The 24,660-nt window shown below is 37.7% G+C and overlaps 1 protein-coding gene across 1 annotated transcript in view; it reads left to right on the top strand.

Annotated features, from left to right (window-relative positions):
• Slob (Slowpoke binding protein) overlaps positions 1 to 24,660 on the top strand; it is a 111,530-nt gene that overhangs the window by 12,247 nt on the left and 74,623 nt on the right. Inside the window, exon 2 of the mRNA XM_090390275.1 lies at positions 7,515 to 7,585. Coding sequence (XP_090246401.1) covers positions 7,515 to 7,585 — 71 coding nt within the window. The remainder of the gene's footprint in view (positions 1 to 7,514; positions 7,586 to 24,660) is intronic.

Raw genomic sequence — 24,660 nt, 5'->3', positions numbered from 1 at the left:
AGAAAGAAGAAAGTGAAAGTGCTGACAAAGCTCAAGATGAACCAAATAAGGAGCCGAGATGCTTCATCACCAGAGAGATGGCTATGGCATTTCGTGAAATTGTACCGGCAATGGCGAGGTTTGAGAAGATGGATCCTGACAGCAAACGATTCTTAAAAGTTTACAGAGGGGTGAATGATATGCTTGCTTGCTACAAAGAAATCTATGATGAAAAGAAAAAAGCCACCGTCCAGTCATCCATTAATATGTTCTTTCATAAGGTTGAGTGGCCGACCCTTTCTAAATCTCCACAGCCCTCAACCTCCGTAGCAGCGTACTTATCAGCCGAAGACGTCAATTCTGGCAATGATGCTCGAGAGGTAAAACTTACCGACATTATGCCTGTATCCTCTCTTTTTTTATAATTTTATAATGTTGAAATTTTTTTAAATTGCATGCTTTTATAATTTTTCCTGTGCATGAGATAAAAAATTGAATAAATACAATAAATAATTCTACTTACATGTTCGTCGAACATTTCTTTTTTAATTCAATCAATTCCACAAGCACAGTTGCGATTGCAGCACAAACATGGGGGAAATTCTGACTTATGTAACGTTCCACGGAATGCATCATATTCCTTTACTAATGCTAAAGGAAACATTTACATGAAATAGGATATTCAACGTGCACAATCTCCATACATCCATACATGGTCAGTGGAAAACCCTTATGCCATTCGGCAATCCCATTTCCAAGTGGGGTTTAGCATCAATATGTGATGAATACAGTTATCTTTTGCATTGTAAAAGATACCGTATTTCCCCATGTATAAGACGCACCTTAATTTTGGGGCCCGAAATTTGAAAAAAAAATGTATTACATAAAGTTATTGAACTCAAGTTTTATTCATCATAAAATTCATACACCTCCTCATCACTGTCAAAACTCCCATCCATTAGCTTGTCCTCATCTGTGTCTGATGACTAATCACTGTCTTCATATATTGCCTCATCCTCGATTCCCTCTATGGCATTTGAAATGCCACACTTCTTAAATGACTTGACAACGATCTCAATCTTGATATTATCAAGCCTATAATCACTGTCTTCATATATTGCCTCATCCTCGGTTCCCTCTATGGCGTGAAATGCCACACTTCTTAAATGACTGACAACGATCTCAATCTTGATATTATTCAGCCTGGACTGTACTTGTTAACAGGAGAGATTGCTTCTACAGGGATTGGATACACTTAAATAGAAAGGGTGCAAGAATTTTTGCTGATGCTATCGAGGCAGTCTTAGGTGGGTCGGAAAACTGCTAGCTTGGGGGGAGACAAAGACCAATAGATTGACAGTAGCCACTGGCAGAGGTGAAAGAGATTCTTGCACTGCTTCTATTAGAATGAGCAGAAGCCTGAAAAACAAGATGCTTGATATTTCAGAGACTGCTGGGAGCCATTGCGGTACAAGTAAACACATGGGTTGTGTCAGGGTAGCTAAGAATAGAAACAGGTGCAGGTATACTTGCGTGTACACAAATGCTAGGAGTTTAGTAAACAAATTTGATGAATTTGAGGTATTGCTCAAAACATCAAAGGCAGATATTGTTGGGATATCAGAGACGTGGTGTCACACAGATATAAGTAATGCGGAACTGGAATTTGGGGAATACAATGTGTATAGAAAGGATAGACAGGACAGGAGGGGAGGAGGGGTTATGCTATTAATTAAGAAACACATAAAGTCCAAGGAAGTGAAACCAGTCGACATCGATGGACAGGGCAGTGTCGAGTCAGTTTGGTGTGACATAAGCATAGGGAAATCAAAATTGAGAGTAGGAGTGTGCTATAGGCCTAATGACTCTGATGAGTATAATAAGATATTGTACAGGGAAATAGTGGGCCAGTAAATCAGAGAGTCTTATAATGGGGGATTTTAATTTTCCAAATATTGACTGGAATTTGTGGGTTGGTCACTCGCACACTAGCAAGGCTTTTGTGGATTTATTGGATGATTGTTTTCTACATCAGCATGTTCGTGAGGCAACAAGAGGGAGCAATACTCTTGATCTGATTATCAGTAGTGATTCTTCATGCATTAAGAATCTGCAGATAAATGAACCACTAGGTGACAGTGATCACAGTGTGTTGAAGTGGGATTTACTCAAGGAGGTAACTACCATCAGAGGTAAAGGGAAGGGTTTTTGTTTTCGTAAAGGCGACTATGATGGACTGAGACAGTATTTAAATTCTATACAGTGGGACCAACTGATGACGTTACCAACAGCAAACTCAAAATGGGAAGCATTCAAGGAACTAATATTGGAGGCTACCAGGCTTTACATACCAACTAAGAAATATTGTTCGAGGTTTAGGCCTAAATGGTTGTCAGATGAACTAATGAGACATGTGGCAGAGAAGAAAAATGCATGGGATACATACAAATTAATGGGTGACATGGAAGCCTATGATAGATATAAGTTGGTCTGTAACCAAGTCACAAAGGAGATTAGGCAGGCAAAGGCAGACTACGAAATATCCTTGGCAAAGGATGCAAAGAAAAACAGAAAAGAGTTCTTTACATATTTAAACTCAAGAAGGAAAGGGATGAATCAGATTGGTCCACTGGATATTGATGGTTCAACAGTTAAGGATCCTGCTCAGGTGGCTAACAATCTAAACGAGTATTTTGCATCTACATTCACGCATGAGGAGTTATTCAGGAAGGAGAATGATGTAGGTAAAGTAAACATTGGCAGTAAGCTGGATGATTTTGTAATAACTGAGAGGAAAGTGGAGGAGAGATTGTTGAGGATAAACATAAAAAAGGCACCTGGGGTGGATGGGATATATCCAGTTATATTAAAGGAGGCAGCAAAGGAAGTAAGCAAACCCCTAGCCATAATTATGAGAGCTTCTTTGGACTCAGGGGAGGTACCCATAGACTGGAGATGTGCAAATGTAACCCCAATTCACAAAGGAGGATCAAAGGCTGACACAAGTAATTATAGACCTGTTAGTTTAACTTCTGTTCCAGGTAAATTAATGGAGGCACTGGTTAAAGAAGCACTGCAGGATCATCTAGACAAGAATTCAGTTATAGCTCAGACGCAGCATGGTTTTGTTAAGGGCAGGTCTCGCCTGACCAATTTGATTGGATACTATGATGTAGTCACAAAAGAACTGGATGCAGGGAATAACTTTGATATTATATATTTGGATCTTAGAAAGGCTTTTGATACTGTTGCACATGGAAGACTGCTGCACAAATTGGAGCGGTGTGGCATTGGAGGCAAATTGCTGCTATGGATAAAGGGATGGTTGAGGGGGAGAAGACAGAGAGTGGTAATCAGTGGACACTGCTCAACGTGGACTAATGTTATTAGTGGAGTTCCTCAGGGTTCAGTGTTGGGTCCGTTGTTGTTTTCGGTGTTTATGAATGATACTGATGATGGGATATCAAGTTTAATGTCCAAGTTTGCAGATGATACAAAGGTTGGCAGGGTTGTTAAGGACACTACTGACGCTATGCTTCTGCAACAGGATCTGGAAAGGTTGAACAGATGGGCTGAGAGGTGGCAAATGAAGTTTAACATTGACAAATGTAAAGTACTACATATGGGAAACAGTAACCCCAGAGCAACGTATCAACTCTGCGGTACTACACTGACAGTGGTGGAGAATGAAAAGGACCTGGGGGTAATTGTGCAGGCAGATATGAAGTTCTCTGAGTAGTGCAGACGAGCTGCAAGAGTAGCTCATGGTGTCTTGTCAATGATATACAGGAATTTTTCTAGCAGGGATAAGGAGGTGATTATTCCCTTGTATAAGGCAATGGTTAGGCCACATCTTGAGTACTGTATACAGGTTTGGAGGCCTCATTTCAAGAAGGATGTAGAGCTGCTGGAATGGGTACAGAGAAGGGCAACAAGATTAGTGAATGGAACAAAGGGTTGCTCTTACGAAGAAAGGCTTAAGTTTTGCAAATTACAGAGTCTGGAGACTAGGCACCGGCGAGGTGATCTGATAGAGGTGTATAAGGCTTTGAATGGTTTTAGCATGCTCAATGCCAATGCGATTCTTCATCTTGCTCAGAATAATCACCTCAGAGGGCATAGATTCAAATTGAGGAAGGACGGATGTCGGATAGATGTGCGGAAATTTGCCTTTGGCCAGCGGGTGGTTGGTTGGTGGAACCGACTTCCATCACTTGTTGTTGAGGTTGATAGCCTAAACAAATTTAAAGCTCAACTGGACAGGTATTTCGAACGAACGGAGGGGTGAAATGGGAGTGGTGTGTGTTTTTTTTTTTTTTTTTTTTTGGCTGATGCTGAATAAGCTTGCTTTCTTGCATCATATGCCTCTACTAATGCTAATGCTAATTATCCCAGGATCTTTTCACCCAGGTACAAACTTGTCCTACAGTTGGTTTCTTCACTCTTCCTGCTGGTGTCAAATTGTCCCCAGAAGACTTCATCCATTGGTACCATTCGTCTCTCATGGCAGCTTTGAAGGGTTTGTTAATGCTGACATCAAGTGGTTGGAGCTGGGATGTCAAGCCTCCAGGTATGACGGCAAGTTTTTTTTTTTGCTCTGCAGCAATCTTCTTTGTGTTTTTTGTTATGTGTGCCCTGAACTGATCAAGCACCAATAGGGCAGATTTGCGTAAGAGCCCACCTGGTCTCCTGCTCCAAACTTTCTCAAACCAGATCTTCATTCCATCCTGATCCATCCAGCCCTTGTCATGAACGTGGACAATCACTCCTCGAGGATTGTCTTCTTTTGGCATTGTTTTGCGTTTGAAAATCAGCATAGGAGGCAGCTTGGTTCCATCAGCACAACAAGCTAGAACAACTGTATAATGGCTCTTTTCATGTCCACTTGTCTTCACAGTTACAGTTTTCACCCCCTTCCTTATCAACAGTTCTATTACTTGGGACATCAAATTGAAGGGGGACTTCATCCATATTTTCAATCTGTCCCAACTCAAACTGATGTGTCTTCCGACATTAATGACAAAACAATGAAATTCAAGGGCCTTCTACTCATAGCTTTCAGGCATCTTTTGGGCAAGTCTGGTGTGTGTACGCATGCTTAGTCCATTCCGTTTCATGAACCTGAAGCACCAATTGTGTCCTCCTTTGAAATCAGTAACTTCTTTTTCATCAGCAGTTCTTCTTGCCTCATGCTGAACCATCTTTGTGGACACAAGAATTCCAATTGCCCTTTGCTGTTCAATCCATATCTTCAGTTCCCTCTGTAAATCAGGCCATTTTGCTGACTTGCCTCTCATGGCCTTCTTCTGCCGTGGCGTTTTCAGTAGGGTTTCTTCTTCCCGTAGCCAGTCTCGGATTGTTTCCTCAGTTGGAGGAGCACCAAACTTACGTTCAGCAGCACGATTTCCATTCATTTTTGCAAACTGGATAACTTTTAACTTGAATTCAGCACTGTACGAAAATCTTTTCTGAGCCATTTCTGGGCAGAATGTGGCAAAACGTAACCTAATATACCGGTAACAAGTGCGAAACAATGAGCGCAAAGACAACAAGCGCGAAAAAGCGGGAAGTGCAAGTAAAAAAAAATCTACAACCACCGTATAAGATGCACCCAGTTTTTAGACCCCAAATTTTTCGAAAAAAGGTGCGTCTTATTCATGGGGAAATACGGTACTTTATTCTTTTTTTTTTTTTTTTTATGTGAACCCCAAACACGAGAGGTATTAGAACCTATAGTACTTAGTACCGTGCTTGGGTTAACTTACAGTTTTTGCAGAGGACATTGCTAACGCTGAAGTGTTAGCAATGTTCTGGAAGATGTTCCTTTAAGTGTACGTGCCAATGTGTGGTTTCAGCATGACAGAGTGTGTCCACATTTTTGATACAAGTAAGAACATTCTTAAAAGATTGTTACCAGAATGACTGGATTGATTGTGGAGGTCCCATTTCTTGGCCACCACACTCTCCTGAATTGAACCCATTGGATTTTTATATGTGGGGATCACACGAAACAAGTTGTTTATGCCACAGAGGTTAACAGCCAAGATGACTTCGTGAATCACATCCACAAAGCTGCCACTGCTATTTGAAACAACACAGTGCTACTCGCACGTGTACAGGATTCCTTCTCACGCCATGTTGAAACCTGTCACATAGTACTCATTTCGAATATCTTTTGTGATATTTATTTTAGCATTAGCATTAGCATTAGTAGAGGCATTTGATGCAAGAAAGCAAGCTTATGCAGCATCAGCCAAAAAAAAAAAAAAAAGTAACATAAATAAATAAAAATAACCACTTCCACTTCACCCCTCTGTTCGTTCGAAATACCTGTCCAGCTGAGCCTTAAACTTATTTAGGCTATCAACTTCCATTTTGATCATGCTTCAGTTTGATTGCAGTACAGTACTTGTAAAATTCATTTATTCCTGCTTTACAGTGTTATTGAGTGCTCTTCAATTCATAGCTAAATTTTAATTAATAATGGTGCCTCCATAGCCAGGTGGACAGGAGCAGCAGTGTGTAGCACACGCTTCTTGATTAGACCGTGGTTCGAGCCCGTGACACCAAATACGGAGGATGCTGAAAGGTCAGGGAATGACCATTGCATATCCCCGGAGCAATATGGCCTTAGTTGCTAATGCTTCTAAAAACCAAATAACAAACAAACTAAATTTTAATCAATGAATATTTATTGTTCTTGATTTATTGATAACCATGTAGTAGTAGTAGTAGTAGTAATGGCAAATGATGCAAGAAAGGAAGCTTATATAGCATCAGCCAAAAAAAAAAAAAAAAAAAAAACCTACACCCATCCAAACCCTCCAAGAATTTGTCTAGTTCTTCCTTGAGTTTATTCAACCAGTCCAAGCAGATAGAAGCTTATTCCAATAATAAACTACACACTGACTGAAGGCAAAATTTCACGTATTTATTCAACAGTCATTCTTACTCAACTTGAATTTATGCCGCCTCATGTGTTGTCTTAGCAAGTTGAAGAAATTTATTCAAGGCTTTAAACTTCTCAATCAGATCTCCCCACAGGTGCCTAGTCTTGGGACACTAATTTGGAAATGAACCATTTCTAGATAAGAACACCCTTTTGTTTGCTTCACCAGTATGGTTGCCGTTCTCTACACCCGTTCCAGCAGATCTGTATCCTTCCTAGAGTGAGGCCTCCACAGAAATGTATACAGTACTCAAGATGCAGCCAAACCATGGCCTAATACAATGGGATAATATTACGCTTGTCCATGCACTGTGAGGAATAATTGATAGGCAGTATGGCAGATGCACAGAAACAAAATATTTTCATTTCATGCATAAAAGTTGTTGCCTTTTGCTTATTTTTTTATAAATCATGAATTATGCCTATTTGCTAATGCATTTAAAATATAATGTGTTGCATACATTAACTAACTGGTTTTTAGTAGCAGTCAATTTCGTTATGTGCTGTTTATTTTTCCAGCTGAATATATGATTGTTTGCTTTTTAAGTCATTACTTTCATTTCTTATTATTATTGTATCATTATAGGTGGTAGTATTAATAGTACTTGGAGTTCTGGGTCTGCTGAGTTTTATGGTATGGGCATTTCTCAGATGTCGGTAAGTAATTTTTTAATTTATAAAATAATATATATATAACAATAAAAATAAATTAGAATAACAATTAAAAAAAAAAATAAATAATGCCAGCAGCATGGCAAGACAGAAGAGCGAAAATAGGCAAAATTAAACATAGCGATCAACCAATAGGGAGGGAAGAGAAGGGTAACAAGAATAAAAATAGTACAGCAGGTAATTTAGAACATCTAAATGTAAAGATAATAAAATAATAATCCATTAAATTTCGAATGCCAATTAAATATAAATTTAATGGCACCCCCTCTGACGGGCACCAGGTCCAAATTTATGTGAAATATCACCAACAGAGATGTAAACCACTACAATAAAATAAAACAAAATAAACTGACCATTACGCCCCATCGCAACAGAGGACCACAAGGCCAATAATGATCAGGGACAGAGGGGTTGCCGTTAAATTTCTATTTAATTGGCATTCAAAATTTAAAGGATTATTATTTTATTATCTTTACATTTAGATGTTCTAAATTATCTTAGAGAGTTTGTGCTGTAATATTTTTATTCTTGTTACCCTTCTCTTCCCTCCTGTTGGTTGATCGTTATGTTTAATTTTGACTATTTTTGCTCTTCTGTCTTGCCATGCTGCAAGCATTATTTATTTATTTTTTAATTCTTATTCTAATTAATTTTTATTGTTATATTTCAAGCATCATGTAGAGAAATGTTTTTTGCTACCTCTGATCTGCTTTACCTTTTTATTTTATATTTATTATAAAAGATTCAATTTCCAACTATTTCAAACGTTATTCAAATATATGTATAATTATATATATATATATATATATATATATATATATATATATGATACAGGGTGTCTCAAAAATATTGGTACAAACGTTTAAGGGAGGTAAGTAACATCTAAAGGAATGTGAATCGCATAGGAACCCATAACCAGAAATGTCACGGGAAAGTAGTAGCAGAGGCATAAGAAGCCGAAATGACATGACAGTAATTAGTGCCAAACATTTATTCGACATAATATTAACAATGGAGTATGAGATGGATTCATTTCATGATGCTACAACAGATGCTCGAAGGTTCCACCATGAGATGCAATGCATGCATGACACCGACGCAGCATGGATTGGTGGACACGGTCGAACACACCTGGAGTTTCTTTGATAGTAGCAGCAGCACAAACGAGTCTCGCCACGAGATCCATTTCCATCTCCACAGGCGATTCATACACGATAGATTTGAGGGCCCCCCCCACAGAAAGAAATCAAGGCTTGATAAATCAGGTGAACATGGGGGCCAGGCAACAGGTCCACCACGGCCACTCCATCGACGTCCAAAACGCCTGTTCAAATGGTCACGAACACACCTTCCATAATGGGCAGGCGCCCCATCATGTTGAAACCAAATGTTGCATCTCACATTTGCTGGAACATTGCCAAGTAACCCTGGTAGAACTCATTCAAGAAAGATCCGATATTTAGCGGAGTTCATGCGGGATGGTAACAGGTATGGGCCGACTAAGCACTCACCGACCATACCTGCCCACACATTTATTGTGAAGCGATGTTGTGCCGCATGGGAACGCACACTGTGTGGGTTGTCGTGAGCCCACACATGAGCATTGTGCTGATTGAATAAGCCTTCCCGAGTGAAATAAGCCTCATCCGTGAACTAAACATAGGCTGGAAAATTCAAGTCTTGTTGAACACTTTCTTGGAGAAACTACTGCGCAAAAGCCACACATGTAGGATGATCTTGGGGGAGCAGTAACTGAACTCTTTGGAGATGAAAGGGGTGTAAGGAATCATCATGCCGGACATGCTGTACACTGCAACGAGACACTCCTAAGCCAGAGGCAATGGCATGTGTGCTGGTAGTAGGATTATTCTGGACGGCATTCAACACACTTTCTTCCATGGCGAGAGTTCGCATCAGAAGTGGTCTGCCCGCACTACTCCTGTTACCTCTAAATGACCCATAATCGCTCAAATTTTGATGCACACGTGCAAACAAACGGTGGTCCGGTACATGTCTGTCTGGAAAGCGTACTCCATAAATTTGTTGAGCGGCTCATCCATTGCCCCTTGCTAATCCATACACTAGATGCATGTCTGCCAGCTCAGTTCGTATATCGATGCATGCTCTTCGTGTGGCGACTACTGCTTGAATGAGTAAACCAGAAATTTTCCCTCTCGCGAACTGATGAACAGCGCCGTTTACCAGCTTACGGTGACATTTCCGGTTATGGGTTCCTATGCAAGTCACAATCCTTTAGATGTTACCTACCTCCCCTAAACGTTTGTACCAATATTTTTGAGACACCCTGTATATACATATATATAATAAGAGATTTTATATAATAAAAAAATAATAGAGATTGTATTGAATGTTTACAGAAAAATAAAGAATGATATTTAGAGATATACTAGGATGGTTTATGGACTAGAGGCACTACTAGAAATATCCAATGATCATTAATGGAATGTAGATAAGTATATTGCGGAAAAGGTGAAGAAAAGCTGGCAAAACTGGAAGTAGTAACAATGGAAAAAATCATTAGGTACTTAAAAAATAAAAGTAATATATTACTAGTAGTACTTAATGCTATAGATCTGATGATTTTAACTTCTTTATCAAGGGTCAGCAGCCAAAACCAAAGGAAATATAGCAAGAAGTAAGGCCTCTGTTTCTGATGTGAAATATATGTAGCATGTGGTTAAAATAAGTTGAAAAAGTGCATGCAGAAGTCAAATCAAATATAGTGGTAAGTAAGTGAAAAGTTGACGTATATTTCTTAACCATTTCTCCGTCAAGTCGGCTATGAAATATATGTCAACTTTTCACTTAGTTACTGCTATATTTGTATTGACTTCTGCATGCACTTTTTCAACTTGGTTTCATTATTTTAACCACATGCTACGTATATTTCATATCAGAAACAGAGGCCTTACTTCTTGCTATATTTCCTTTGGTTTTGGCTGCTGACCCTTAATGAAGAAGTTAAAATCATCAGGGTAATATATTACTTTTATTTTTCAGGTTCCTAATGATTTTTTCCATTGTTACCGCTCCGGTTTTGCCAGTTTTTCTCCACCTTTTCCCCATCTTATACAGACATTGTACCTGAGTGCTCAAAGCTGCATCAAAGGATAAAAATGCATATAATAAAGATTGAATTCAGAATTAATTAATAGAAAAATGCACAAATATGGAGCAATAGAACACAAGCTGCCAAGGCTAATAGAAGAAGGATAATAAGAAAAAGAAAAGAATAAGGTATAATAAAGGAAAAGAATTTGAAGAACCTAAAAAATTTATTAAATTATTAGCATTAGCATTAGCATTAGTTGAGGCATATGATGCAAGAAAGCAAGCTTGTAGAGCATCAGCCAAAAAAAAAAACCCTTGTCATTTCACCCATCTGGTCACTCCAAATATTTGTATAGTTCAGCCTTAATTTAATTAAACTATCGACTTCCACAACAACTGATGGAAGTCTGTTCCAGCAATCAACTACCAGCTGGCTAAAGGCAAACTTCCACACACCTATTCTACAACTGTCTTTCCTCAGAATCTATGTCCCCTCAGGTTCTTAATCTGAGCAAGTTGAAGTATCCCATCAGCATTGAACCTGCTTAAACCATTCAAGGCCTTGTACACCTCATTAAGATCACCTCGCACGTGCGTAGTCTCCAGATGCTGCAACTTACAGAATTTAAGCCGCTCCTGGTAAGAGAACCCCTTTGTTCCTCTCACCAGTCTTGTTGCCCTTCTCTGTACTCATTCTAGCAACTCTACATCCTTCCTAAAATGAGGCCTCCAGACTCATAATGTCTTCACTTGCCTAACCTCCTTTGTGACTTGATTACAGACTAGCTTATATTTGCCATAGGCTTCTGTGTCACCTTCTAATTTATATGCATCCCACACATTTTTCTTCTCTGCCACAAGCCTCATTAGTTCAACTGACATCCATTTAGGCCTAAATCTTGAACAGTATTTCTTAGTTGGAATGAAAAGCCTAGTATCTTCCAAGATTAATTTCATAAAGGCCTCCCATTTAGAATTCACTGTTTTTAACATCAGTAGTTGATCCCACTGTATAGAATTCAAAAACTGCCTGAGACCACTGTAGTCACCTTTACAAAAACTCTTCCCTTTACTCTTGATGGTAGTTGCATCTTTACGTAAATCCCACATCAGTAGACTGTGATCGCTGTCATCTAGTGGTTCCTTTATCTGCAAATTCCTAATGCATGAGTTATTACTGCTGATAATTAGATCAAGAGTATTATCCCCTCTGGTTGCCCCTCAAACATGTTGCTGTAGAAAACATTCCTCCCATGAATCTACAAAAGTCTTGCTAGTGTGCGAGTGACCTACCCACAAATTCCAGTCAATATCTCAAAAATTAAAATCTCCCATTACAAGACATTCTGATTTACTGGCCTACTCTATTTCTCTGCACAATTGTTCATTGTACTCATCAGAGTCATTAGGCGTATAGCACACTCCTACTGTCATTTTCCCTTTCCCAGTGTTTATGTCATGCCAAACTGACTGAACATTGCAGTGTCCAACTATGTCAACTGGATGCACTTCCTTAGAATTTATGTGTTTCTTAACTAACAGCATAACTCCTCCTCCTTTTCTACCCTGTTTAAACTCTCTGTACACATTTTACTCCCCAAATTCAAATTCTGCACTGCTTATATCTGTGTGACACCATTTCTCTAATATCCCAACAATATCTGCCTCTGATGCCTTGATGAGCACTTCAAATTCATCAAATTTATTTACTATACTTTTAGCATTGGTGTACATGCAAGTATGCCCGCACCTGTTCTTACTCTTAGTTACCCTAACACTGCCCATGTATTTTCTTGTTCCCAACAGCTCTTGAAATCTCCAGCAACTTGCCTTCTAGGCTGCTGCTCATTATAATAGAAGCAATGCAAGAATCCCTTTTGCCTCTGCCTGCAGCTACTGTGAATCCCCCCAAACTAGCAGTTTTCCGACCCCCATAACACTGCAATAGCATCAGCAACTATTCTTCCACCCTTTATAATTATCATATTTCCCCATGTATAAGATGCACCTTTTTTCGAAAAATTAGGGGTCTAAAAACCGGGTGCGTCTTATACAGTGGTTGTAGATTTTTTTTTACTTGCATTTCCTGCTTTTTCGCGCTTGTTGTCTTTGCGCTCATTGTTTTGCACTTGTTACTGGTATATTAGGTTACGTTTTGCCACGTTCTGCCCAGAAATGGCTCAGAAAAGATTTTCGTACAGTGCTGAATTCAAGTTAAAAGTTATCCAGTTTGCAAAAATGAATGGAAATCGTGCTGCTGAACGTAAGTTTGGTCCTCCTCCAACTGAGGAAACAATCCAAGACTGGCTACGGGAAGAAGAAACCCTACTGAAAACGCTAAGGCAGAAGAAGGCCACGAGAGGTAAGTCAGCAAAATGGCCTGATTTAGAGAGGGAATTGAAGATATGGATTGAAGAGCAAAGGGCAATTGGAATTCTTGTATCCACAAAGATGGTTCAGCATGAGGCAAGAATTGCTGATGAAAAAGAAGTTACTGATTTCAAAGGAGGACACAATTGGTGCTTCAGGTTCATGAAACAGAATGGACTGAGCATTCGTACACGCACCAGACTTTCCCAAAAGATGCCTGAAAGCTATGAGCAGAAGGTCCTTGAATTTCATCGTTTTGTCATTCAGTGTCGGAAGACACATCAGTTTGAGTTGGGACAGATTGCAAATATGGATGAAGTCCCCCTTCAATTTGATGTCCCAAGTAACAGAACTGTTGATAAGAAGGGGATGAAAACTGTAACTGTGAAGAGAAGTGAACATGAAAAGAGCTATTATACAGTTGTTCTAGTTTGTTATGCCGATGGAACCAAGCTGCCTCCTATGCTGATTTTCAAACACAGAACAATGCCAAAAGAAGACATTCCTCGAGGAATGATTGTCCACGTTCATGACAAGGGTTGGATGGATCAGGATGGTATGAAGATCTGGTTTGAGAAAGTTTGGAGCAGGAGACCAGGTGGGCTCTTACGCAAACCTGCCCTATTGGTGCTTGATCAGTTCAGGGCACACATAACAAAAAACACAAAGAAGATTGCTGCAGAGCAAAAAACAAAACTTGCCGTCATACCTGGAGGCTTGACATCCCAGCTCCAATCACTTGATGTCAGCATTAACAAACCCTTCAAAGCTGCCATGAGAGACGAATGGAACCAATGGATGAAGTCTTCTGGGGACAATTTGACACCAGCAGGAAGAGTGAAGAAACCAACTATAGGAGAAGTTTGTACCTGAGTGAAAAGATCCTGGGATAATATCAAGATTGAGATCGTTGTCAAGTCATTTAAGAAGTGTGGCATTTCAAATGCCATAGATGGAACTGAGGATGAGGCAATATATGAAGACAGTAATTCATCATCAGACACAGATGAGGACAAGCTAATGGATGGGAGTTTTGACAGTGATGAGGAGGTGTATGAATTTTATGATGAATAAAACTTGAGTTCAATAACTTTATGTAATACATTTTTTTTCAAATTTCAGGCCCCAAAATTAAGGTGCATCTTATGCATGGGGAAATACGGTACGTGTATACCACTCCTGTGGAAACAGTCTCTCCTGTTAGCAAGCACAGACCACGCTGAAAAAAAAAATTGTCCCATGAGCCTTGCACAATCTGTCCAGGTCCGAATTGATCGACAAGGCTCTCATCATATACTCCCTCCTATTGTGTCTGGGCAGAATTGCAGACAGTTTCAAATTCAACCCTAGTTGGAGACATTTTTTCAACATTGACTTGTACTTGTTAATTAAATCTGCAGATCTCTTACCTCTTAAGGTCATTAGTGCCAACATGTACAACAATATCACCTTTTGTGCCCTTAAAAGATCATATCTGCTCTAAAACCTCATCAAATTTTGCCCCTGGCAGACATACCCTGGTAAATTAAAGGCAGAATCAAAGAGCCAATTAGAAGTAGAGAAGCTGAAAGGGAAAGTAAAATATATAATTAATAAGTGAAGTTAAAATAGTGAGCATCAAATTGAGGGTGGAAAGATAATAAAATAACTAAGGGAAAGAAAAAGTTTGATATAAACTAAAGAAGGTTGCTACATAAATCAGGTATTTCATCAGTGGACTACATCTGATTATGTACCAAATTACTGTATTTCTACACAAACTTATGGAGGAAAGATTAAATGTTATGGCTATGGAGAAATATAGTTCATATAATAAGTACAGGAGGCATGCTGTATTTTTTAATCATATTCAAACATCAGGTCCAAATTTATGTGAAATATCACCATTTAGTGCCAAATCACCAATTAGTGATTTGGCACTATTTTAGTATCACCAATTAGTGATTAATATCACCAATTAGTGATTTTATCACCAATTAGTATTCGCTAATGCATTCTCTAGTGGTCCACCCTCTCTCTCTCTCTCTCTCTCTCTCTCTCTCTCTCTCACACACACACACACACACACACACACACACACACACACACACACACACACACACACACACACATTTGCAATTTGTTTGCAAATCAGGAAGTGTAATGGCAACTTCCAATAGAAAGTTGTTAGTTTTCACTGTAATGAGAACTTGTGATGGTAAGTTGTCAGTGTAGTGAGAGCTTCTGATGGTAAGTTGTCAGAAAGAAAGCTATATTCATTCTTATAATATCAGTTGTATTTAATGTGTGAAGCAGAGGAGGGAAATATTTACAGTGGCACCAGTGTGTCACACCACCATTAAGTAATTACTGAACAAGACATGCTGGTTTTTTAATGAAAAGTGAAGTATTTTTTTCCTGTCTTACATAAACTATAACGTATCTGTAAAGTAGGGAGCATGATGAAGCAACTTTTTCTTTAAGCATAAACTTCATATCGGCCTGCACAAGTACCTGGGGGTAATTGTGCAGACGGTCTGCAAGAGTAGCTCATGGTGTCTTGTCAATGATATACAGGAATTTTTCTAGCAGGGATGAGGAGGTGATTATCCCCTTGTATAAGGCAATGGTCAGGCCACACCTTGAGCACTGTATACAGGTCTGGAGACCTCATTTCAAGAAGGATGTAGAGCTGCTGGAACAAGTACAGAGAAGGGCAAAAAGATTAGTGAATGGAACAAAGGGTTGCTCTTACGAAGAAAGGCTAAAGTTTTGCAGATTACAGTGTTTGGAGACTAGGCACCAGCAAGGTGATCTGATTGAGGTGTATAAGGTCTTGAATGGTTTGAGCATGCTTAATGCTGATGGGATTTTTCCTCTTGCTCAGAATAATCGCCTGAGAGGGCATAAATTCAAATTGAGGAAAGACAGTTGTAGGATAGATGTGCGGAAGTTTGCCTTTAGCCAGCGGGTGGGTGATTGCTGAAACAAACTTCCATCTGTCATTGTGGAAGTTGATAGCTTAAATAGATTCAAGGCAGAACTAGACAAACATTTGGAGCAAGTGGATGGGTGAAATGAGAAGGGTTAGTTTTTTTTTTTTTGTCTGATGCTATATAAGCTTGCTTTCTTGCATCATGTGCCTTTGCTAATGCTAACTTGAACAGACTTCAAAAATGGTCAGAAAAGTGGCAGCTGTGTGGTGGGGCTGAATTAAAAATAGTACAGAAAACAAGGGATGAAAAAAAGAGAAACAGAGTTCTCCCCAGGACCTATTGAACAGGCACTGCCCTGTGAATTTAACTGACCACCCAGCTAAAATTTAAGCGAATCTTGTGGTACCATATGGTCTGCTCTCTCTCGATCAATATTAATTTGAACAAACTATGTGATCAAGGTCAATGCAAGAGGAGCATATAATGTTAAATTATGCAATTAATTTTCGCTCTGGATCACTTAAGTCACATTTATAAATAACAGAAAATTTTATAATATTGTGAAGGATTACACTACCCCACCCAGCTACTTCATAGTGCCTGCTCTCACAATGCTCTCCCCTACTTCATAGGGGAGAGCATTGTGAGAGTTACAATACAGGCAGATATGAAGTTTTCTGAGCAGTGTAAACAGGCAGCCAGGAAGGCCGACAGCATTCTACCAATGATTTATCAAACATTGTCCTGTATAGATAGGGAGGTCATAATCACACCGTATAAGGCAATTATAAGACCACATTTGGAATACTGTATTCAGGTATGGATACCTCATCTGAAGAAAGACATTGAGCTTCTTGAAAGGATCCAAAGATGGACAACTTGCTGGTGAGATCAGAAAAAGGGCAACATACAAGGAAAGGCTCTGATTATGTCGGCAACCAGGCACCTCAGAGGTGACCTGGTTGAAGTTTATAAGGCTCCAGGAGGGGGTTAGTAGAATGAACGAAGGTGGAATTTTCACTGTTATACTGTTATAAAGAATTCCAGAACTAGGGGCCATAACAAATTACAGGGAAAGATGTTTAGACTAGATTATAGGAAATTTTCTTTTAGTAAGCGAATCATTGATTGCTGGAATAAGTTGCCTTTGCATGTAGTTGATGCTGACAGTTTGAATAAATTCTGTGGGCAGCTGGATAGTTCCTTATGTGAGGAGTGAAGCACATAATTTGTATTTTCTTATCTCTTTTTTTGTTTTCTTTTTTGCCAGTGCAGAAAAATCCTGTAGCTCCCTTGTATTATGTGGTGAATATTATTGTAGAAAAGGTAATTTTAAAGGTAGAATTACAAAAATTAAAATTTTATTTTTTATTTATTTATTTTTCCTTCTCTGTTAATTTACTAGGGTGATGAAAAAGTATTAGCAGTTTTACTTTAAAAATGCAATACATTATATGATAATTTTTTTTTAAATAATGCTAATTATACCTTAAAACTAATGCAACAATTTTAGTAGTCTGTCTCAGAGTTACACATTTGTAATTGTAGTAATGTTTTTTAAAATTAATTTTCATTAAATCCCTGTTCTTTTCAGTATAAGGGTTCCCTGTATTGGGTAAGTATTTTTGTTCCCTACACAAACTAGTTTTGATAGGAGTGCAAATTTTTCTTGATGTATGCCATAGAGTTCGTTATCATCATTATCATTATTAGCCATATGGTGCAAGGAAGCCTGAGGCTTCTGAGTTATCCTGAGAGAGAGAGAGAGAGAGAGAGAGAGAGAGAGAGAGAGAGAGAGAGAGAGAGAGAGAGAGAGAATGAAATGAATCCAGAGTCCTCAGCTGGATATCATCATTCTTCTCTTTCTTGGTAATTTCCTTCTCTCTCTCTCTCTGGCGCCTCCGTAGCCAGGTGGGAAGGAGCAGCAGTGCGTAGCACACGCTTCTTGATTAGACCGGGGTTCGAGCCCGTCACCACCAAATACGTAGGATGCGGAAAGGTCAGGGAATGACCACCGCATATCATGGAGCAATATGGCCTTAGTTGCTAATGCTCTTAAAAACCAAATAACAACATCTCTCTCTCTCTCTCTTTCAGGGTAACTCAGAATTTTTTTTTTTTTTTTTTGGCCTGGTGCAGCAAAAGCCTCAGGCTTCCTTGCACCATATGGCTAATAATGATAATGAACTCTATGGCATATGTCAAGAAAGATTTGCATTCCTATCAAAACTAGTTCATTTTCATAAAATCAGTGCCCTTTCAAATTCTTTTTTTAATTTTCCAAAAACATGAATGGGTCTGAGCTGGCTCATTCAGATTTCTAATTTAAGTTAGTTTTGCAACTTATTGCAATATGGCCTGGCTCTCTCATACTGTGATAAAATATCATTATTCAACATATCATGTTTTTTATTCTGGTAAAAATATTAGGTTCCATTCATAAACTTTTCTTTCAGAAATATATGCTTTATCTGCTGCTTCATTCTTCTGACTTTTAAAGTTTTTTCCTATCAGCATGTAATTACAGTAAAAACAAACTGAGTGATGCTTTGTCTTTGTGTAATCTTTTAAGGGTTATGCCATAATTTTAAATAAACTGCTCACTTCATTTATGGACAGTTTTAAAACCGAAAACAAAACAATATACTAGATGCTATTATTGAAATAGAATGAAACAAGTACTTTTAATGACCATGAATAAATTGGCATTATTGAATCACCTTTGTAGTATAGTTTGATTATTGTATTTAAACTGAAGTTTATTGTTTTTATTAAAATAAACTTATAATTAATTTTTCTGTTTGATTATATGGTAATAGGGCATGTCATGAATTACAGTGGTAATGCTGGAAAATAGTGTAGGAAACATTCTGAATTAGTATTATTTTTTTCTGTATATTTTTGAGTTCTGTTATTTTCAGAAGATCTGTTTATCATACTTTTTAATATCTTTCTTATATTTTCTCTACCTATAATTGTAAATGGGTATTGTCCTTTTTAATGCCATTCAAATATTGATGGGTAATATCCTTTGATATCCCCCTCCCCCTCTCTGCATATTCACTTTCTACTACCACCTGTTCTGCCTTCAAAAGGAGTATTTTTTATTGATTTTTGTTTCACCAGTGGAACTAGATAGCTTCTTTGAATTGAGCCATTACTCTTTTCTTTGGTAGTAGTTCAAGAGGTGTAAGTGCAGTTTGTCCATTTTTAAACTATACATGCATGTATTGCTTCTTAATAGTTTGATATGTCCAGCCTGTGTTTGCTTTTGAGAACAGTATGCTGCAAACCAAGTAAATCAGAAAGGTAATGGTATTATTTATAGATCAGTTTCCTGGTAATGATTTATCTATTTATATAACCTTTTCCTTGTCGTCTCATACTAACTGAATTTACTTTACTGTTCTCTTGTTATGCTGTGGTTTTAAGAATTCTTGCAGCTCTTTTGATATTATGCTTGAAAGTGAATATTCAGTAGTTTTTGATTTTTATTTTGAATTTGAAATTGTTTACTAATGAAAGGGGTTCAGATTCTAATAAATATTTATTTTTATATATGCCAGATAATTCAATCAGGCGAGTTCATTTTCAGCCATATATATCATATAACTTAAGTCAAATCTGAGTTAGTTCTCTCTCTGTCATGTTTGAAATTTATTCTTGAAATATTTTTAAAAATATAAAATAAACACATATACAAGAAGTGATGATCATACATAACTATGAATGACTTATATTGATGAGTGGGCTTAATTATCATGCTTTGTTACTTGCTCTCCATTCTGTACAGTAATGTGCTTTATTAAGGCATCTTGCTAGTGTAAACTTGCATTTTCCAAGGATATATAATAATGCAAGTTTTAAGGCAACTTTTTTTTTTTTTTTTTGAGAACAACTGAGGAAATATCATTTGCATGTATTCGCTAATGCATTCTCTAGTGGTCCTCCCTCTCTCTCTCTCTCTCTCTCTCTCTCTCTCACACACACACACACACACACACACACACACACACACACACACACACACACACACACATAACCTCACCCCCTTTTTCTCATTATTTGAGTAGTGTGGTTCATATGAATTTAACAGATTTGTCAAATTTTAACCCCAGGGGCTCATATCTGGTGAGTATGGGTTTGGCGCACCCAGGGTCCTGAGCTGGATATCATCATTCTTCTCTTTCTTGGTGATTCCCTTCTACTTTTGACTCTCTCTCTCTCTCTCTCAGGGTAACTCTGGAAATTTTTTTTGGCTGGTGCAGCATAAGCCTCAGGCTTCCATATAGTTAATAATAATAATTAAAAAAAATGTATTTTTATATAGTTATTTTAATGAAATCATTAGATAGTTTTTTAGGCGTTTTATATTGTGATGGCATATGATAAGTTTTTTAACTGCTTTTCTGCCTGAATTGAGCAGCAAATTGTTGTAGCAGTGGCATGAGACATGCATTCTAAAAATTTTACAGCAGTCTGTGGTAGCTGCTTTGCAATTTGCTATGGTATGTGGATATGGCAGCAATCACGAAGCTGTTTACTGCAGAATGAGAACATGCTTATCCACATTGGTTATGCTTAAAAAGCACAGTGCTTTGCATACTATATAGCTCATAATTTCATTTAAAATAAATGGAATTACTAAGTACAAAGGTTTCTGCTTTCTGTTATCTTTTCTTTTAGTTTCCATTTTTTTCTTTTTTTTGATGTGTGTAGATTATTTGCAGAACGATTTTATTTTTGTCCATAATTAGTATCAAGAAAGTTTTTGTTTAGGAATAGTGTCTCAAATTAGGACATGTATACATGTACTTGAAGTTGCAAAGGGAAAAAAAATGACAAATAAGAGCAAATTTTCATACTTTAAATATTTATTTAGAAACAAGTTTTATGCTACATGCATAAATGATAGATGAAAGTTAAGCTCTCTACATTGCTGTGTTTATGTACTACATGTTAAAATTCTGCTTGAGATCTTCTTCTCATGAATAATGCAATGCCATAATAACCAGGTGAATAATTAATGAAAGCAGCAGGAGGAACTGCTCCAAGTTGCATTTATAAATTTGTAATCATGATAGTTGGCGACCAAATCTTGTTAGAGCTCTATGTGCAGTAAACAAATATATGTCTCACTGAAGCAAATATAAATTAAAAGTGATAGAAAAAGTAATAAAAATTGTAGATTACTACAGTTTCTGAGTTTAGTCTTATTGTTTAATTTGCATTAGTAGCACTCTTATAATTAATACTGTAAATCTAAAGAAAAAACATCAGGAGGATGGAGTATGAGGCAGTTCAAAACTCATTTAAACATGTCAAAAATAAAAACCGAAACCAAATTGTGCATTATAACATCATTGCTCATGCAGTGCACTAAAAGTACACTAGACACTTGCTTTAATGGATCCTAATTTAACCCTATAGCAGATGCATCCCTAAAAGTCATACATATTGCATCTGTGTTCTCCCTGATACCATGGATACAATTGGAATAAATGCAGTTGGGAATTTAAAATTGAGCATTCTTAATGTATTCATTGTCTTGAATAAATTAATGTAATAGTGGATATAAGAAGGAATCATATATTTTTTTATATTTTCATAAGTGTATAAATGCACACATTTATATGCTTATGAAAGTGGTTAATCTGACTTAAAGTGGGGGCCAAAATCATGAAGGCAGCAATAAAGAGTGCAATACAGGAATGGTTAGATAGAATGGAATTCTGAAGGCTACACAACTATAGTTTTGTTAAGGGAAAATCATGTTTATTAACCTGGTTAGCTATTTTGACACAATTACTTGTCAGTTGGATGTAGGAAATAATTTTGACATTGTTTATATGGATTTTAGAAAAGCATATGACTCAATCCCTCATGAGAGGTTACTGTATAAGCTAGAACTGGGATTCTCAACAGGGGCAATATTGCCCCCAAAGGGAGCAAAAATTGGTTTTGGGGGGAGGCAAAAAAATCATGGGTATTACAATGGTTTGTGGTCCTCCAGAGTTTAACCCTACCCAACGGCATCTTATTCCTTAATATTTAATTTCTCTCATTGGGTTTTCTTTTCCCCGAGACAACTGATTTTTAACATATAGGCATATTTTCTTAGGAGTGAGTGAGAAATTTTGATAAAAGGAAGATAGTGGGTGTGATTTAATTCAACCACCTTTGCTATTCATAGGTATTAAATGCGTAAGTGCTTTCAGAGGTAATGTCTCTGCAATCCTTGGTGTTTGTACCTTTCCCGACAGCTGCAGCCTTGACGGTGATGTTGTGGGTATGGTTTATTTATTTATTCTTTTGTTTCCTTGATCAATATGTGAGGCACGGATGGAATGAGGAAATGTTTGTCTATTGTTTCTACTTTCTAAGCAACAATTAGTATTGATTTATTGTTTCCTTCTGGAAGTTGTTTATTTTTGATCCATAGTGCTTTTGTGAGTGACATGAGCTATGAGAGTTGAATAAAAATACTTTATATTTTATTATTTAATTCTTTGTAGTTATTCAATTCATCATCAATCATGTCAAGTGCTGAAAAGAAATGTCAACAGTACCTGGATGAATATCTAGCTTATGGTTTTATTGAAAACCCATTTGACTCAAGACAGCCTTTTTCTTAGGTGTAATAGTTTTTTTTTCAAATGAGGCTATGAAACCATCAAGACTTTTAGATCCATTAAAAGGAAACATATTGAATATTTAAAAAATTTAAAACAGAATTTTGAGCAATTTAACACTGTTACGTCCTTATTTAAGAAGAACACACAAACAAATGACAATGGAATAATTGCTTATAAAATTTCAGACATCATTGCAAAACTGGTAGTGCTCATACAGTTGCTAAGACTGTTATACCACCTGCATTAGAGACTGTAATTTCAACAGTGATGCATCAAAATCCTTCCAGTATTTTAAAAGCATTGCCATTGAGCAACGATTCAATTCGAAGACAAATCAATGAGATGTCAGTTAACATTGAAGAACAGCTAATTGACAAACTGAAAATGACAAAATTTTCTATTCATATTGATGAATCCACAATTACTGACAGTAAGACCCTTCTAATGGCATACGTTTGTTATTTTGATGATGATTGTAAATTGCAGGAAGAGATGTTTCAGAAATCTATAGAAACTGACTATACTCGAGCATTCATTTTTGCTGCTGTAAAAACATGTTTTGATGAAAAACAAGTACCATTGGAAAATTTGGTCTCCTATGCCACTGATGGTGCTATTTCCATGGTTAGAAGACATAAAGGGTTTATAGCCCACCTAAAGGAAGTATGTCGCAAAGTTCTTGTAATACACTGCACTGTGCACCAACATCATCTGGTTGCAAAAAATATTAGTCCAATTCTTTATCAGTCTCTCAGTATAGTTATTAAAACCATCAGTAAAATAAAGTCACATAGCAAATATGATTATCCCTGTAGAAGCAGTCTCTCCTGTTAACAGGAGAGACTGCTTCTACAGGGATGGGATACACTTAAATAGAAAGGGTGCAAGAATATTTGCTGATGCTATTGAGGCAGTGTTAGGTGGGTCGGAAAACTGCTAGCTTGGGGGGATACAAGGACTAATAGATTAACAGTAGCCACTGGCAGAGGTGAAAGTGATTCTTACACTGCTTCTATTGGAATGAGCAGCAGCCTGGAAAACAAGATGCAGGGTATTTCAGAGACTGCTGGGAGTCATTGCAGATAAAGGAACCACTTAATTACAGACCAGTTAGTTTAACTTCTGTTCCGGGTAAAATAATGGAGTCGCTGGTTCAAGATGCATTGCAGGATCATCTAGACAAGACTGCAGCAATAATTCAAACACAGCATGGGTTTGTTAAGGGAAAGTCTTGTCTGACAAATTTGATTGGTTATTATGATGTGGTCACAAAGGAACTGGATGCAAAAAATAATTTTGATATCATATACTTGGATTTCAGGAAAGCTTTTGACACTGTTGCGCATGAAAGACTACTGTACAAATTGGAGCAGAATGGTATTAAGGGTAAGTTGCTACAATGGATAAAAGGATGGTTAAGTGGGAGAAGACAGAGGGTGGTAATCAATGGGTGCTGCTCTTCGTGGACTAATGTTATTAGTGGAGTCCCACAGGGTTCGGTGTTGGGTCCACTGTTGTTTTGTGTATTTATCAATGATATTGATGAAGGTATATCAGGCTTAATGTCGAAGTTTGCAGATGACACAAAGGTTGGCAGGGTTGTTAATAACAGTAATGGCAGTGTGCTACTGCAACAGGATCTAGATAATTTGGGCAGATGGGCTAAGAAGTGGCAACTGAAGTTCAACCTTGACAAATGCAAAGTACTGCATATGGGTAGAAGTAACCCCAGAGAAACGTACCAACTGTGTGGTACTACACTTAAGGTGGTAGAAAATGAAAAAGACCTGGGAGTAATTGTGCAGTCAGATATGAAGTTTTCTGAGCAGTGCAGACAGGCTGCTAGGGCGGGTCATGGGGTTTTGTCAATGATATATAGGAATTTTGCTAGCAGGGAAAAGGAGGTGATTGTCCCTCTGTATAAGGCAAAGGTCAGGCCACGCCTTGAGTACTGCGTACAGGTCTGGAGGCCTCATTTTAGGAAGGATGTAGATTTGCTTGAGCGTGTACAGAGAAGAGCAACACGATTGGTGAGGGGAATGAAGGGATTCTCTTACCAAGAGAGGCT

The sequence above is a fragment of the Mastigoproctus giganteus genome, chromosome 2 (assembly GCF_048544385.1).
Source record: "Mastigoproctus giganteus isolate SK-2022 chromosome 2, ASM4854438v1, whole genome shotgun sequence".
NCBI classification, from domain to species: Eukaryota; Metazoa; Arthropoda; class Arachnida; order Uropygi; family Thelyphonidae; genus Mastigoproctus; species Mastigoproctus giganteus.
Note: the sequence above shows the minus strand (reverse complement) of the source record. Positions and strands in the feature narration are given on the sequence as shown.